General features: G+C 36.6%; 1 protein-coding gene across 4 annotated transcripts; it reads right to left on the bottom strand.

The window, feature by feature from the left end:
• Positions 1 to 182: 182 nt before the first annotated feature.
• Positions 183 to 18,354, bottom strand: LOC141828320 (uncharacterized). 4 transcript variants are annotated; one of them, XM_074715728.1, is made up of 6 exons: positions 18,227 to 18,354; positions 17,993 to 18,080; positions 8,117 to 8,333; positions 7,515 to 8,038; positions 1,429 to 1,469; positions 183 to 1,330 (listed from the first exon to the last, which is right to left on the bottom strand). In XM_074715728.1, exons 4-6 carry the CDS (start codon positions 7,822 to 7,824, stop codon positions 404 to 406), a joined length of 1,278 nt encoding a protein of 425 aa, XP_074571829.1. In that variant the 5' UTR covers positions 7,825 to 8,038; positions 8,117 to 8,333; positions 17,993 to 18,080; positions 18,227 to 18,354; the 3' UTR covers positions 183 to 403. The 4 variants fall into 4 exon arrangements, with proteins under 4 accessions (XP_074571829.1, XP_074571828.1, XP_074571830.1 ...); XM_074715727.1 differs by having other exon boundaries at positions 17,999 to 18,080; XM_074715729.1 differs by lacking the exon at positions 17,993 to 18,080 and adding an exon at positions 17,482 to 17,698.
• Between the last annotated feature and the right edge of the window lie 470 nt (positions 18,355 to 18,824).

Genomic DNA, 18,824 nt, shown 5'->3' with positions numbered 1-18,824 from the left:
CTTTCACAAGATCTCACTGGGGTAGTATGACTGTTCTATGGCATTAAATCAACATATGCTATGTTGGGCTTCTCATAATCCAACTAACCGACCATTAGTGTTAAAGTCAGAATATCAACTAGCACAAGTCTTCCGTGTTGATGCAATTGTTCAAATAATGCACAAACAAAAACCAATCCCGATACACCAGAGAGCAAACAGAGCTGATGTGTTGAATGTAGAAGTTCGAGAAATGGTCCATAGCAGAGTCAGCACAGTGAAAGGTGACATGGTCTGTTTTGGAATGTGTAATTATTCTCTTAACTTTTCAGACACTAAAAGGGCCAACACTGATGATATACAAGGCCAACTATTACAAACCAACTGTAAAAATGGGACAATGACCGGGCACTCAATGATTTTGTCAATTGCCAGCCCAGAACATTTTGGCCCCTAAGAGATCCTTTCCTATCTTGCCCTTGAAAGATAAACGCTTTTTGATGTGGTTCTTCGTCGACGAACTCTTGTGGTGTGGCTCTGCGAGTGAACTGTTTCTCCTTATGTCATCCTCCGTCTGATGAGGGTTCAAGTTTCTACTAGTGCCAGATCCACTGGACACTGTTGCACCCTGACCCTTGCTGCTAGCAGACTTCAAAGCCACATGGGCATGCTCTGATGATGTCTGTTTTTCTTGTCCAAGAGATTTCGGGCACACCGGGCATGGAGGTTCATGAATTTGACTCTTTGGAGTGGTCTCTTCCAAACAATCAGCATGGAATACATGGTGACAAGGGAGAATGCCAGTGACTGGCATATCAATGCTTCTGACAATTCGGTTAGAACTCCATGGAGACTTTTGACACAATAACCTCTTGCAAAGCTCGCATCTCTGGTATCTTGTTGTGTAAATAGGGCATCTCTGGTTCTCGATATCAATGGCTTCTGTGATATCAACAGCATCTCCATCAAACCTGAAATCATAGCTGCTTGAGTTACTCCATCTGAGTCCTTCCCTCCTCGAACTCATGCTGAGATTTGGAGAAGCCTCCATCTTCCGAAGTTCATTTAGGGCTCTATGGAACTTAAGCTCAGGACTCGATGTTCTCTCAGCCCACATAGGTGAAGCCCCACTATCCTCATGATGCATTCTTGCACCGCTAGTACTTGCTTCAGCCATTCCACGGATATCAGAATCTGAGACAGGATTCTGGAACATAAGTGGATAAATAGGCTTTGACATGAATGATCGCCTGTTTGAAAGGTGACGAGGCTGCTTGCTAGAGGATGTCCATCTACTAGATTCTAATGGAGAAAATGGAGAACCAATACCATTTGCTACAGAGACGCATCCCTGAAAGCCATTGAAAAAAAATGGTTAACCCAGCTATGAGCACAGTGATAATAGCAATTTCAAAGAAATTAACCCATTGAAAACACTAAGAATATTACCTCACTTCCCCTAGAGAAGAAGGAAGCTTCAGGCCTTGCCCCTGACATCATAAAATGAATTGTTAACAATTAATCATCAGTTGACCTAGCATTAAAACCTTCTTGAACAATTACAGAAACTGCAAGCAAGCCCTTAATAAACTGATATTCTTGATTTTATATTCATCAATGAACTACCAAATTTTAAAGAACTGCATGTGAAAGTTTAAAAATACTTGGCAATCAACTTCATGAGCCAGTCTAATTTTACAAGATTATATAAGTCGTTTATGATTGCTATTTCTTTAGCTTGTTTGTTTAAATATATGAAGAATACCATGAAGAAAATATATTATGTATTATATTTTATGACAATTTTTTTATCTACCTGTAGCTAATTTATAGGGACAAATATGTATCTGTTGGATCTTATAAAAGCATGAACTTGGTTCATCAACACGCATTTTAATAGACAATCTTGAACACAAATTTGAGCTCATTTAACATTGGGCTTAGCTAAAGCTTGATTTTTTTTTCTTATATGAACAAGGCCAAGCTTGGATTGGTCTGGGGCATTTACATGGTCTGCACTCTGCACTCTCAAAGTCAATAATTGTCTATATAGGTGTCGACGACAGTTCAAATTTTAAATATATAGAAAGTAGAATTATTGCTAAATTTTTGCTAGTGCAAGATCACCTATAATCCTTTCTTGACTCTACCATGGCCATCCTTGTGTGTAAGATCCACATATCAACCTGTAACTTTGTTCAGTAATGATTTAATGTATTATTTTATTAATAAAAAAAGGTTCTGTTAGATCTTATCAAGGGTGATGACCTGACAATTACAGTTTTGTCCCTTCATAGTTGGGAGTAATGGAACATTGTATTATTTTTTGTCAAAGACAACTATTACATGAGTAACACAACTAAAATCCCCAATGTGAAACTAAACCCATCATACATAACTAGCAACCCAAATAGTCCAATAACTCTTTAACACTCTTCCTCAAGTTGGAATAGAAGTATTATCTCTAATGCCCATCTTGTTACATAAATTAGAAACGGATCTCAAAAATAAAGAGAAATTGACAAAGATACTGGTAACAATGAGATGAAGACACGATATTAGTGCAGCAAAGAAGTTTGATGATACAAGCTGGATTAATCCACAAAGGGTTTGTGGTTGGACTATGGTTCATGACGAACCACAAGAGAGAAATATAAGGATAAGTTAGTAACATATTTCTTGTTATTATCTTCTTCCTTTACTCCCCATCAAACTGAGATCCTTACTGATTCTGAAATTTGTGAGGATGGATGCTAATTTGGGAGAGGTTGCAGAATGAATTATAGTGCATCATCTATTTTTCACATGAATTGTTATCAAGCGATAGACCAGTAAAGATTGATATTTACTCCAAGAGATGAGGATGTTAGAGAAGACTAAAATTTGGCATCTACTCGACCAAAAGAGGATACCTGAAGACTATACGGATTAATCTAGTGTTACCAAAATCGTACAATTCATGATTCAATTTGATTCACTCACTAAATGGTTTGATCCACTGGTTTGAATCAGAAATGGTTTAGAATCAATCTGATTCAATATACTGCTAATTCTCATATCAGTATGATGTTTGGATCATACTGTTGATTGCAAAGATCACTTTTGGTATCCTCATATCAGTATGATGTTTGGATCATACAGGATCAACTTAACAAACTTCTTACTATTAGGCTACTCCATATCATGTGTCCAAAACTTTAACTAATTATGACTCATATACTTGGGGGCAATTCCATACTCTCATTATCAGCATGATCCAAACATCATGCTGTTGATTGCAAAGATCACTTTTGGTATCCTCATATCAGTATGATGTTTGGATCATGTAGGATCAACTTAACAAATTTCTTACTATTAGGTTACTCCATATCATGTGTCCAAAATTTTAACTAATCATGACTCAAATACTTGGGGGCACTTTCATACTCTCATTATCAGAAACCTATGTGCAAATGCCTCTATTACTTTGGTTCCACCATCTCAAGAATAGGTGGAATCATTCAGATCTTGTGGTCCAGCCTTAACGAGATGAATCACATGTGAGTGGGTGGGGTGGGGGTGGGGACACTCAACAGGGATGTGGAGGCTGAGGAGGTATGTAGAACAAATCCAAGTGTACACTGTGGGAAGCTGGGACATGCAAGGGACACCTATTATATGCTACATGGATATCAACCTGAACACCCCTTGCACTACCCATGTAAGTCAGTTTGATCCTCCACTAGCAGCACCTCCAGTTAGTGTACAAACCATCTCTTATACCATGATTCTTGCTGAGGAATATTTTTGCTTCCCCTCGTTTCAAGCTGTGGCAACTACATCATCCCACGCTACTCTTTGTGAGACTCATGCAGATACATCTACTACTTGACTGACAAATACTTAACACATCCCAATCTTACTGCACCACTGTAAATTGTAAAATCTTTAACATAGATCTGTAATGTGAGAGAGTTGAAATCAATCTATGCTACAATTCTGAAAATCAAGTTTCTTTCCTAGTCAACTGGGTGAGTGGGGTAGCAACACTGAAAATTCCTTCCATAAACTCTTCTAAAAGTCCAGCCTATTAGGACTCCCATTGATGGTTTTGATGATATTGGCAAAAGGTTTAAGTTAGTTTTGGATAATTTAATATGCCTACTAAGTTGTGCAGAGTATACAGGGTTGAGGGCTCAATGGCTAAAGGTCTATAAGATCGGAGAAGGATGGCGTATCCGAGGGCCAGCAGGATTAGCAGCATTTATGTATGGTAAGTCAAGGAGGAAACCTATGCAAACAAAGGCAAGAAGGATGCTTAAGGAGGAGTTGCGGGCTCAAAACATCCGAGGGATGAAGCTTGGCAATAGAAGGCCTCACGACTAAAATGTACTCTATGTCAATCGAGTTGAGTGAGATGTACAACTGGGTTGAAGGTAGACAGTTGTATTAGGCAAACTCAACCTTTGAACTGGTCGAAATCGGGGCAACAATTGATTGCTGTTCCATACCCCAAAATTAGCCTAGATTGAGGTATTAGAGTGGTATCAGTCGACTGATAGTTGAATTCCAGTTGACTGGTAACTCGAATACCCCAAGATTAGGTGATTTTGGGTATAACAGTTGTAGCAGTCGACTGATGAGTAAGGATTAGTCGACTACTGGTGATAGGATTGCAACGAGCCGAACAAAAAGTTCAGTAGTCCACTGGCATAATCGACTGATGGCTATAACAAATGTGCAGTGAGTCCAGAAATTGAATGAAGAGTTGATTGGATGCATCACTAATCAACTGCGACTACCGCCACCATTTGAATTGGAGCTGAAGATGGAAAGATCAACGGCACGATTCGAATAGAATTTAAAGATCAATCAACCAATGAAATAGGAAGTTGATTGTTGGTGACCAGATCAGCCAACGAACAGATTCAATCTGAAGGCTATAAAAAGAGCACAAGAGACTATGAGAAGAACAACTCTCCATCCAAAAAAATCACCCACAAGCGTCACTGTCTTTAGCTTTCATTGTTCTTATTATATTGTACCTATTTGGTTGATTGTAAAAGGTTTCTCCACCTTCCACCTTCGATGATTTACCGAAGAGGAGAAAAATAGCGGACTACAGGTGCATAAGCCTAAGATATAGCAATATTAGGGAATTGTGAACTAAGTAAATCAAACGTGTACGTTGGTGTGCCTTGTTGCAATCTTTGATTTCTGTTGCTATTGTTTTTTTATCTAGAAAACTAACCTTATAGGCAAATAAGTGATATTCACTCCCCCCCCCCCCCCCCCCCCCCCCCCCCCCCCCCCTTCCTTTTCTCTAGCAAATCGGCATCCATCTAGCAAATCGATCCAATACTGCCTATCCCAAGAAACTATAAATTTTCTAACACATTGTTCAGCCTTTTTCAATTTACAACTTCAATTTCTTGAGGATTTACTACAACCCCATTTTTGGATTATATAGCTCAGAAAGAAATTTTATCATACCCAAAACTCACATTTGTTGAATCTAGTAGAATAATAATGAATTTTATCATAACGTTTCCAAAACCACTCTTAAATGTTCTTAATGTTTTGATGGATTTGTTGAATACATGGATTTAAGTATTGAACTGTGCCTACCATTCTGCCTGACACCACGAGGCTGTCGCGAGTCGTGGCCACCTCCTCAATGAGGTCGCGGAGGCTGTGGTAGACTTGTGAGGTCGTGAAGGCAACTACCACCCTATGTTTTTATTATTTTTTCTTTATTGTTTCTTTTTTTCCTTTAATTTTAAATTTTAGACAGAATTTTTTATTTTTTAAACGTATAATTCCAATCTCCTATTAATTTTTTCCCTTCTTATTTTTTTCCTTTTTCATTCATTAATTTTTTGTTCTCCTTATTAATTTTTTTTCCTCTTTCATTCATTAATTTTTTCCCCCTCATCTATCCTTGAAGATAAATAGAGAAAAAAAACTTCTTTAACCTCTTTAAGGATAGTTAATTTTTTCTCTCCTTTCTCTCTTCACAAGGTAAATAGAGATGCACATTAGCTACTAGTTCACTTTCAGGGATTGCATTGTATAATAGACAAATTTTATCTATGTTCCAAAGATTGAAGCAAAGAGGCATTTTATGGCGATCACACATCAAACAAGCACCGTAAAAATAGATGCAACTTATGCTGCTGGGTAGAAGCAACAATATGGTATTTCCCAGTGGCAATGTAATCAAATTGGGAGAACAACAAGGACAAAGCCCTCATGATGAAGTTCAGGCAATCAAAGGAGTTGATAGAAGATGTTTGTTCTTTGGGATTTGAATTAATTGCCACATCAGATATGATCATATTAGGTGTCTGAAGCCTTTCACAATAGGCTTTAATTCTCATCAATCCTTGTTTGTATGGGCTGATATAAGTTGAGAGATGCACAACATGAAAATTACAACCCTAGTTTTGAGCAGCACATGTGAGACAAGCATATTTCACTTGTGCAAATTCTATTTTGGTTTTAGTACACAAACAGAACAGTCTTGGCCATGCCAACCAAAATAGAATGAGGGGTTTTAAAACCCTGCCAACAAATCCTAGAGGGTGAGCACAGTGCACCACTACTGGAATTCATATACCCTTTCTTCTGTCTTTACTTCTGAAAAAACATGTTAAAACTTATTCTTACAATGCAAAAATAAACACATTAGTTCAATGGTCAAAAATTGCATTAACCAATACAAACATAAAAATGTAAACTTCTCCAACACCAGTATTGTATTTCTAAATAGGATTATTCCTAATTGGTACAGCATTCTCGAAGGAAGATTTTACTAGATTTAAAATTTTAAATTATCTAAAAAATAAAATTCTAGAAAAGATCCAAAACAAGTACAGAAAAACTATCCTGCTACTGGTGATGTGAATGCAATGCATACTATATGTTAGTTCCTGGATGACTACTTCAAATGGTAAATACCCTATATAATCAAGATAACTTAAAACTAGCCCCCACGAGCATAGCCGAGTTTGTACTCGGGTGGTAGATTTGCAACAAAAGATAACTTAAAACTAGTTTACCAAGACAAGTACTTGCAATATATGATCTAACAGTTGCAGTTCCTTTGTAAGAAAAAGTAATTCCAGATCCTAGCACTTAAACACATTCAGATCTAATAAAAATCAATTGTACATATATTCAGCAATTTCTGTCAAGACCTGTAGGTAACTGAACTCCACTCTCTTGCTCCAAATCCACAATAATTCCAGGACCTGTTAGGATCTTAAGCTACAATGAAGTTTCCAGAAGTCTGTAATAATCTTCCCCAGCTTCTACATGATAATTTGATAACTAATCTCAGTTTAAAGAACATTAACATCCTAAAATTCTTTGCCACCTAATCCAGGTACCCTTTGCATGCAACATGAGTTACAAAACAAAATAGAGAAATCTAAAATGAAAAGGAGAAAATTCTACTGAAGAGAAGAATGAAATTTAAGAGGAAGGTGGAGAGACTTAAGAAACAAACTAACTTGCATTCATAATCAGGTCAGTAAGAGAAACTAATCAGTTACCTCCTGAAGGTGTAGAAAATTCCCCAAGATCATATCTATGCACACACGGTATCCAGTGTCGTGCTTGAAGATAGTCAGATGGGCTCCCTGAATAAGATAGTGCCCCATCAGACACAGAATGGTGATGAATTAGGTCATTATTCCTAGTTTGTCTGCCACTTTTACTATGCAGAGACAATGAAGACCCAGTCAGAGGAGCTTCATGAACTCTATTTGATAGTTCATCTGACTGAGAACTGCAGTCCCATCTCCTTGATAAATAAGGTGAGAAGCTTGAATTGGTTCGCCAATGAGGTTCACTTGGATCCATGGAGCAATCTCTTCCAGAAGTATTAGATTTTGGTCCATGTGGCCCCGCGGCCACACAACAGAGAGCACCCGTCTTAGCTATTTTATATTGTACCAGTAAGTCAGAGCAAAACAACAAGACCAGCAGCTATTCATAACAAAAAACATTTACAAATCATGAATCCAAATCGACAGCTAACAACTTCAGCATTTGGATTGATGATTGAGAAGAAAACCTGCAACATAATCAACACTATTAACGTAAATAAGATTGAAGAATTATCTAGATGAAGTACAGCTAATAAACATCATACCTTGATATTCTTCCTCAGATCTTGCCACCATACATTTTATATGGCTATTTTACATCCTTCTAGCTCAAAACATTTAGACAAAATCGTTGCGTGATGCCATTCAACTCAGGTGCCCACAACATAAATTGCATGCGATATAAAAATCATACACTTTTATGAATAGCTATCCTCAAAACTCGATCCAGGTTCACACCACATAATAGTGCAAAATACCAATCTACAAAAAGATAAACAATCCCTGAATATTGTGTATGATAAGTAAAAGTTGAATCAATGTTGGTGTTAGAATCAACAATAGCATAATGATAAATGTTGAAAAGTTGTTGTAATCATGGTTGTCAATATTGAAATCATTATTGATATTGGTTGTTCCAAGGCGGTCCATATTGGATTGGTAGGATCCATGGATCAAAATGGGTAAGAAATACAAATCCAAAAAAGATTTAAAAAATAAATATATGAGATAATAAAAGATTTTAAAATCTAAGAATGATACACCTTTTATTTCACTAAATATAAATTATTATTGAGATAAATAACACTAGGTATTACCATAATCAATCAAATAATTTATTAGCTATTACATATTATCAATTCTATTACCTTTTTTAATTTATTAGCTAATACTAATATGACATTAAATCTTTAACCCTAGTTGTTGACTAAAAATGGTATTAAGCCTATCACTTATTGTATTTGCTATCACCAAATACTATTCTTGATTAAATTTAATCATGTGGAATCATTTTTGCAAAAGGATGAAGGGGTTGATAGAGATGTTTTACATATGATACAAGCATGATAATTGAAATGAAGAAGGATGTCAGGTATTCTTTGTGATCGTAAGGTACCTCTAAAACTTAAAGGAGAGTTTTACAAAATAATAGTTAGACCTATTGTGCTATATAGAGCTAAATGTTAGAATATGAAGCGAAGCGAGCACATGAACAAAAGATGAGAATCGTAGAGATAAGGATGTTAAGGTGGATGTGGATGTGTAGGAAAATAGATAGACAAATAAAAACTAAGAACATTAAAGAGAAAGTCAGAGTTCTATCTATTAAAGAAAAACTTTGAGAGACATTTTAAAATGGTATGGACATACTTAAACGATGTTCAAGTTAAACGATGTGAGACCATAATAAATATGCACATTAATTGAGAAAGAGGACCAAAGAAGACTGGATTAGTAATGATAAAATTCATCTAATATAGATGAGAATATAGTAGGGAATGAGCTCAATGGCATTGGAAGATCCATATAATCAACCCCACTTGGTGGGACGAAAACTTTCTTGTTGTTGTTTACTTAGAAAATTAGTAATTTTTATCAGAATATTGTGTTAAGGAATAAATAAATTAATGATATAAAATTTTCTGAAAATGCTCATTCATTCTGTTTTATTTTGTTATTTTCCATCTTGCTCATAAAGCACCTTCTCGAATCTCATGTGACCATGCTCCTATCCTCAGGATCACACAAAATTGAAGCCTAAGTTGGACTCCTTCCTCTTGTACAAATAAGAAGCAAATCTCCTTTCTTCCGATGCAAACAAATGGCATTGCTAGTTGGCAACTACTCTTGCAGTTAGAACTACCCCAAGCAATCTGATGGCTCCCACACATCACAAATAGAATAATCTTGTCACTGACAGTGACATTCAAACCCAGAAAGACTCATTTCTCCTAATACCAAGTTCGACTACTCCCAATTCCTCTTAATTCCTCCTGATCTAGATGAATCCTAATAATCTAACCAATCCTTGGACCCATATATGAGATATCGAGTAGAATCAGTTCGACAAGAACTGATCCCAATTCAATTCAACCAAACAGTATCAAGACCACTTAAGGCTGACAACTATAGTTTTAAATGCATGTTGAGCCGATTTAGTATCACATCTTATATTTAGTTATAGGATGTTATGATTGTGTCCCCATATATATGATTTACAAATAATTATAACATTGTTAGCAAGGATAAGGTTTGATAATCAAATAGGTTAAATTTTACATAATCATATGTTTACCCAGTCTAGGAATAATAGACTTCTTTGAGATCGATAAATAAACATACTTTTTCTAGGTGAGAAATATACAATTTTCCTTTATTTAGTATTAAGGCCTACCCGTCTTCTCTCTCTCTCTCTCTCTCTCTCTCTCCCTCTCAACCTGTCTATAGCTGTCACCTCCATAAGAGGAAATACAATCAGAGGTCGTTATTGCATTCGACACTGTACGTTACCACCTAAGGCCTACAGTTGTCTATTCCAATAAACCCTTATTGCCCAGCAATTTGTTATCGCTTGCTGCCCATGAGTTGTTCTCTTTTGATGAATCCTTTTTGACCTACGATCGGGTATGACTTGATACTACCACTCACTGTTCTGTTTCCTCTATGCTTTGTTAGGGCACTACCATCATTTGATCTCCTCTCACTTCAACATGGTAGTCGTGTTGCATTCTCTCCTACTCCGACTAAGGCATTACCGACACTTATGCTCACTTTGTCTTCATGCAATTCTGTTGCCATAAACCCTAGCTTTCTATGGTGCCAGCTACACATGGTTGGCTCATCCATGGGACCCCTGAACTACAACCACCCACACATTGTCGATCAAAACTAGTAACCAGAACTTTTCATCGCAATCCTTGCCTCCACTTCACAATTGAGATGTAGCGAACTTGCCACCTAATCATTCTCCAAGCAAATCATGTAATTAAAATACAAAAATGTAAAAAAGCATTTGAAAGAAAATGATGACTTTTGTAGTTTTCTATTTTTTTGGTTATTTTATCATTCAAAATGATGTCCTCCTCTACCATCGATTCTAAATCAAATAATTCTATTGGAATTAATATTAGATTTAACAACTCCAATTATTTTTTACAAGCTTGAGCATTCAAAGCTCTCGTTGGCTCTTATAGGGAGGATAGTGATATCTCGTTACCACCTCCATATGAGAAAGATGCAACCTTTTCAATTTGGAAACATACACTTTAACTGATTTTACATGGCACCTCAATAGTATAGAACCAACAATATCCTTATCTGTGATATTTCTCTCTACATGCAAAAAAAATTAAGAGCTCTTCGACAAATGGTCTCTCACAAACAAAATGCCAACTACATACACTGGGTATATAAAGATATTTTTAACTTGAAATAAGATACTCATTTCGTGCATAAATATTTTGCTCTCCAAGTAGCAAATGGAATGAATTAGCCATATGTCATCCATTTCTATGGATCGTAAAATATTAAAACACTAATATAAAGAATTTAAAGTGGCAAAATTCTTGCCCAGATAGATAACCCCTATTAGTACAATCTGCTCTGCTCGCAATTCCTTATCAATGTAAGTGTACCATCTTTATTAAATGCCTTAGCACAAACCTTCAAGCAACATCATCAACTACCACCACCTCTTCACCCAACCCATAACTCATTTAGTTCATTGAGCTAGATGAGGACATAGAGGTAGAGGACAATGATGTGGATGTGAACGCTCTTTATGTACATTATGGTCGCATTAATCATCCATCAGACTGTTGTCAGAATAAGTATGGATGACCACTCACTACAAATGCAGTTATAAAAGCCACCACAATATCTTCACCTTCAAAAGCTACTCTTGGAGCCATAACAATATCTAGTAATTTTGTTGAAAATGAGAAATTCTAGAATCTATTACAACAACCTTACAGTTAAATTTTACTTTCCTAGTAAAATTACTTGATTCTGGTGCATCTTCACATATAACAAGTAATTGTAAATTTCTTCCCCTTCATCTATCTCATTTACCACATTTTTCTAGTGTGGATGGCTCTCATAACAATTAAATGACAAGGTCCTCTACATACCTCATCTTTAATTAACCACTACTAGCCAAAATAAGATGTTGACCCATACCGGTCGGCACGAGCGGAATTTCTTATTTTTTCCGTCGAGCTAACCAACACCAAAACCATTCGACATTGGGCTCAAGCCACAAGCGGCAACGGTCTTATGGAGGAGGCTCCACGATCAACAAGAGGCCTACCGCAGAGGCAGGCCTAACCATGGCCTTGCAACGAGAGGTCGATGCCACCAATCGTGTCTTGATGGCTTAGAGTTTTTATTTTAATTGATTCAATTTTGGGCTTTTACATGAAAATAAATTATAAAATGAATCGATTTGATCTTAATTGTCCTATATTGCATAATCTGAAGCTTGATTATAATTTTCATGATTTAATGACAATTTTTGCATTAATTGGGTTTTAATTGATTTTAGGGTTCAAATCGAATCAAGCTCGAGCTCAATCGGGGTCAAATCAAGCCAATTTACCCAAATTGATCAAGCCAACATGGAGGACATGACCTAGATCAAGCCCGATCAAGATCCCTAAAATTTTTGGAAGCCCTAGACTGCCCTAAAGCCTAGATCAAGCCCAGACCATCAGATCAGAAATCAACGGCTGGGATCCACTGATTAATCAGACCATATAAACCCAATTTTAATCGATGAACAGTGGCTGTGCCACTGTTCATCGTCCCCGCGACTCCTCCCCTGTTGCGCGACGTACCTCCACGGCCAGTCCCATCCCGAAATTTCGATTCCATTGCGTTCTTCGGTCCCTGAGGAGTCCTAAACTGGTTCTTTGGGCGAATTCCGGCGGCTGGAAGGCGCACGCCTGCGGGGGTTCTTCCGACGTCGCCACCCCTGTTCCTTTGAGTTCTAGTGAGCTGTTGCATCTTTTGACACCGCGCGTAGACGAGGGGTTCTCGGAAGATCGCGCGGCACGTCCAAGGCTTCAGAAAGACCATCAGAGCAAGGAGGATGCGAGGAATCCCAGTTTTGCAGCTCAAATTGCTTCACGCAGATTCTGTTCGCGCCACAGAGGGTTTCTTCGGCGTTTTTTAGGGTTCGGCTGCGAGCAACAAGACCATCAACCACCTTTAAGATTCCAAAGGAATTGTTGAAGCCAACATTGTTGAATTCAACGGTTTGTTTGACACCAAATCGAAGGAGCAAGGGAAGAGGAATCCTGGGATGTTTCTGATGTTGTTTCTACGATTTTCTCATTTCTGCTTGTTATTGTAGTTGACAGATTTACCATACAACTCTTAAATTGGTTTCGTAGGGTTAACTCCTATTACTAGACAAGTTTGTTTTGGATGTGTTCTAGTGTTATTTTGCTTAGCTTCCTTGTTTTAAGGTTGATTTCCATTTCTTGTGTGATATCTGAATTCCTGTTTTGTGCCAAATTGCACTGTTCCGTGCCAATTTCTCTAATGTATCACAGTTCAGCTAGTTTAGTTCTTTCGATTACATTTTAGAATTAGAGTTAGTTAACTAGTTTTAAGTAATTCTAGTTGGTTTGTTTCCTTACTTACATCCATTGCACTGAAATTCATTTAGGATGCATTTAAGCTTAGGTTACGATTTAAGCTTTTAGGGTTTCCGATAGTTTAGGATTTATGATAGTTTTGGTTTATTTGTGCATTTGGGTTTCAACCATCAATTTGATTTGAATTTGCATTTCAAGATTAGGAGGTAACTTGATTTCAATTGCATTTCGTTAATTCATTGCATTTTTCATTTTCATTTCATTCCGAAAACACCAAAACCCCATTTGTCTTTTCCCTTTCTTCTTTTTCCCCTTATTTCCATCTTTTTCTTTATTTTTTATTTTTTCCACAGTTAATTCCTTTCCCTCCATTAATATTTTTCTCTCCTTCATTGTTATTTTTTTCACATCTATTATTTTTTCCCTCTTTCATCCATCAAGAAGGGTAAATAGAGACAAAAAAAATCTCTCAACCTCAAGGATGGTTAATTTTTTTCCCTCCTTTATTTGTCCATGAGGTAAACAAAGAGGGGAAAAAAGGAGACATATTATTAGAAAAGATAAAATAATAAATATGATATAATTTCTAACCTTATAAAATATATTACTACTAATGAATTAAATTATTCTATATATAAATTTGATTTAATTTTAAACTGATTAAAATATATCCAAATTAAATACAATTTAAACTTATTTGATCCTGCCATCTTTAATTGGTGGACTTTAGCTAACTAATGATCGACTTTGACTCAATAAGTATCAAATATTTTACAAGATAATATCAAAACTTGAACTCAACATTCAACATCTCAAATATAAACTCAACAGTAAATATTTATAGCAATCAAATATTAATAAAAAAAAATTTTAATTAATAAATTTTATATTTAGAAAAGTATCGAAATTGTATCGACACAACACAATACGGTACCAAAACTGTATCATTCTTGTCATAAACTGAAATTCTGACATGACTCAAAATTTTAAATCTTGTTAGTAGCATTGTTGACCCAATCTTCTATGTCAAAAGTTAAAGACTTCCTCAATAGTGTACCCTTCTTAACTAAGTTACAACATGAAACATGTGTCTTGAGTAATGACTGTTCTTTTGATGAGCATGCTCATGAGCTCTGAATTCAAGTGCTTGCAATTGTCGGGCAATGAACAATGTAGGATTGAAATCCTCACCTCTTTTCCACAACAAACAACTCTCACAATAGCAAGGGTTGGCCACAAGTAAAATCATGCAGCGAGTGAGCTACTTGTTTTAGCTGTGTTAAGTGGGAGCAAATAAAAAGAGTTTAAATGGTCTTTTAACAATTATTATGTTCTATTTCCCTAAAAAAACAACTCCTAAGATTTTCTTCCCTTTATTTGCTATTTCTCATGATATACATCTCCCAAACTTTCTATCTTCCCCAGTACATAGGCCTATAATCATCTCCTCTTTCCCACAAGCACAGACACATCCTTACGCCTCTAGTCATACATTGCTAACCATGTTCGCTTCTCCCTATATCTTATACCAACTGTTGTGAACATCACGATGCTGTTGGTTTGTTCATCGAGATAATCTCTACACCGGTCACCATTATCACTAGTGTTTCCTCCATAATGCTTAGTGATCAATGCCTGCTCCTTTCATCCTCTTTAGTCTTTACTCCACGTTATCAACCTCCCTCTAAATAGGAACAACTTTGCAGACAATCTTATACATCCACATGCACTTCCACCTCCAACACATCACCAACTACTTCTCAAATTTTCATCTTGGTTCTTCAATTAGGTCTCTTCATAGATGTAGTAAATCTGCTATAGATCTTGACCAATTCTCCATACTGCAGCCACCTACCAGTGGATGCTCATCTGCCACATCTTATCATGGTTCCCTCACAAGCAAAATTTCTCACGTGATTCCCTTCAAGAGCAAAGTCCACTTGTACTTGTCAGTAGATGCAATCTCCTTTCCAAGTTTTATCTTTGAGATCTTCTACCTATCTCGTGGCTACTCTCCAAACCTTATGCCTGAGGTCCTCTATATGTCATTTTACAACACCAAAAGGAGACTTAATCTCTTTCCTGAACCTTATATCTGAGATCTACTTGTAACTGCTTCCTTTGGCACCATTGTCGCCAATGCAAGCCAAGACTCTTGATGGTGATGCTCTGCCCATTGAGTTTCTAACATCCTTTAAGGTGGAGTGCAAGTTTTATTGCTTCATTTATGCTTCCTCCCTCTCCAAGCATAATAATGACGATGAAAGAGATTGTGACTACTTCAACTACTTCATCAATGGTTCCATCAATACTTTCTACTTTGGGCAATAAATCAATTGATTTTAACTCACCTAAAGTCCATTTTGTTGCCACTCAACTATCACCTAATTAGCTGAAGAAATCAATCAATCTCAAGGCATCCAAAGTACCTCCATCTAGTGCCTAACCATCATCTAATCGAGTGGAGAACTCGATCAATCTCAAGATGTTTAAAGTGTTTTCACTGACACCTACACATCCCCTAATTGCAAGAGAAATCAATTAATCTTAAATAGTCTAAAATGCTTCGAATCATGGTGGGAAAAATCAGCCTATCGACTGAGATGGATTGAGATCAAGTAATGCCCATTCAATTTTGGGCAAGAAATTGGGCACCCATCTGAGTTTGTGAAATGTTGATTAATAAAGGTCAAATTAAAGCACAATTTTAATTAATTGGTCACAATTAGTTGGCATACTAGAGATATCAACTTGAATTGAAATTAGTTAGATCAAGTAATGCTTTGGTTTCTCCAGTTCCAACTTGAGAATCTTTACCAAAGTACAGGAGTGGAGATGTCCAAATGTGTAGATTTAGACATGAAATGGAGTCTTATGATTTTGAAAGGGAGAGAGCTTAAGGTGAGGGATTCACTATTATGCAGAGGTGGACAAGCCAGAAGCGGATGTGCCAACATCAACACCTATTCTTGAGCATTATCAAGGAGTATCTTCTTTATGAGTTTCCTTTCATCCTTTGGGCATTCTCAAGGAGACAATCAATGTTTTATCACTTCTATGAAAGTAGGAATATGATGATCTCCTATACTCTCAACCTAGGTAGCATAATTAAAATAATTAATTACATTCAAGTAATAACTTAAAAAATTATTTAAGAATTACTTATTGTTATATTTATTAATAATTATTTATTTTTAACTTAATTAATGTATTTTATTTAATTAATAGTTTAAAATAATATTTAATTTAAATATTTTTTTAAAAAAATTGATTAATTAAATTTGATTTAAATTTAATTAGTCCATCATATGACTAAGAAGGCCTATGAACCTTGGTGGCTTGGAAAAGTCTATAAATACTCAAGTCCTAGATAAGATCAAGAAAGGAGTAAAATTGTATTGATTTATTACTAATATAACTACTTCTCATTCAAAACAATATAAGTTGTTTATGATTTATAGTGTACGTACGTGCACATCAAATATAGACTCAAAAAAAATATTCTTTATATATCTTTCATTGCCTATTCAATAAATATTGTTATTTGTTCAATCCATATCCTTTCAATGACATGTATTATTCTCCTTACTCTTTCTCCCAGCACACAATCAGGTCCTTCATTTACTAGTCATACAATGATTCCATCCCATTTAAGAAAGGTGTTAGAATAAAAAATAGCATATTAATTACATGTTGAATAGGTTTAATCCATTTAAGAAAGGTCCTTCATTTACTAGTCATACAATATGTAGTAATAGTTATAAATAAGTTCTGTCCTATATGCATAATGTGCATGTTCTCCTCCTTAGCAACAACAATATAATATCTTATCCATGAGTGTGCCTTGTAACAGTTGGAAAAAACTTAAAACATGATTAATTGGACAAACTTTAAAGACCATTAATGGACCTTCCAAAATCTAGAAAACTAGATTTGTGCACATCAAAATCCAGTGGAATATGCATAGCAATAGAATGAATGAAATGCCTAGGTACTAGAACATGAACTAGCAGCAAGTTGAGCCAGCATACCAACGAGAAATTTGTAACTCGAACATCAGCATGATAGAAGAAGCAATTTGACCGCATACTAACAAGATTTTTTATCAAACAAATTGTCCAAGTGATTTAATGACTGCTCATAAAAATTTTTGAGTTCAAAGGGGGAAAATAATCCCTTAAAATGGTGATAACATATCCAACTAGTCTGTTAGCATCGTCTACAGCATCCTCCTCTTCATGAAAACGCCTAAAAAATGCCACTTGTATCAAATAACACAATAATCAACGGGACAAGATCAAGTGTTGTAGACTGTGTGAACCTAAATTTCAGATACCAAGGACAAGCCATGAACACATCACTTTATCTAACATCAATAAACGAAACGTAAAAAGGGAACCACAACGCACTGCAAAAAAACAAGTGTTTAAAATACTAGGATTAGCTAGGATTTCCGAGATTAAGATTTAAGAAAAATGAATCTACAAGCTACCTGACCGAGGGAAAAAAAAGGAGAAAACGGACAGAGATCTCGAAAACAACCTTTACCTTTAGAAATCCAGCATGAGAAGCAAACAAGGGGGAAAAAACAACGCCGTTCTACGAGTGACAAGGGGCACAAAACCGCATTCTGAAAAGAAAAGTGAGAGATCGAACGAACGAGAATTAAACGCTGTGCAATAGGCGAATGCTCAAGAAATTTTCCAAATCGACAATCGAGAGGGACTAAAAAGGGGAGATTGCGAGTGGATGATTAATCGAGGGGAATCCAATCACCTGAGACGAAATTAGGGCTCCAAAGGGGCAGTGTGCGGCTGCGAGAGTGATTCGGAAAGATCCGAAAAGAACCAAACTTTTTAACAGGGACGAGGACGAGGGTCGTCTTCTCTGCTCGGGGGAATCCGTGGAAGAGAACGAAAGAAGCGGCAGTAGAAAAAGGAATAAATAATAAAACGGGAGTACACCTGATTTGATTACACAGTCAATCACTTCCATTATCATTGAAGACAAGATGTGGGACCCACGATTTCCTCTAATCACAAGGCCAGTTACGAAACGGCCTCAAAACAATTGCACAGGCACACACACTGAATCAGGGCGAGTAGAGACGAATCTCGGACCGTCCATTCTACTCCTTGTAGATTTTCAACCGCTGATATATATATATATATATATATATATATATAGAAAATTTGATATCCTACGCGACTTATCCCGCGCGACCCATGCGTGACACCTCCGATCCACCGCCGCCACCGCCGTCCCGTCCAACCACCGCCACCTGCCGCCTCGGATGCGATCGACGCACCGTTCGCTGGCGCTCCGTTCGATGGCGGATTCTGATAGCGATTTGGTTGGAAACGCGGTCGATAGT

The sequence above is a fragment of the Curcuma longa genome, chromosome 4 (assembly GCF_044706935.1).
Source record: "Curcuma longa cultivar G26 ecotype Majalengka, Jawa Barat chromosome 4, ITB_CL_G26_1.1, whole genome shotgun sequence".
Taxonomy (NCBI): domain Eukaryota; kingdom Viridiplantae; phylum Streptophyta; class Magnoliopsida; order Zingiberales; family Zingiberaceae; genus Curcuma; species Curcuma longa.
Note: the sequence above shows the minus strand (reverse complement) of the source record. Positions and strands in the feature narration are given on the sequence as shown.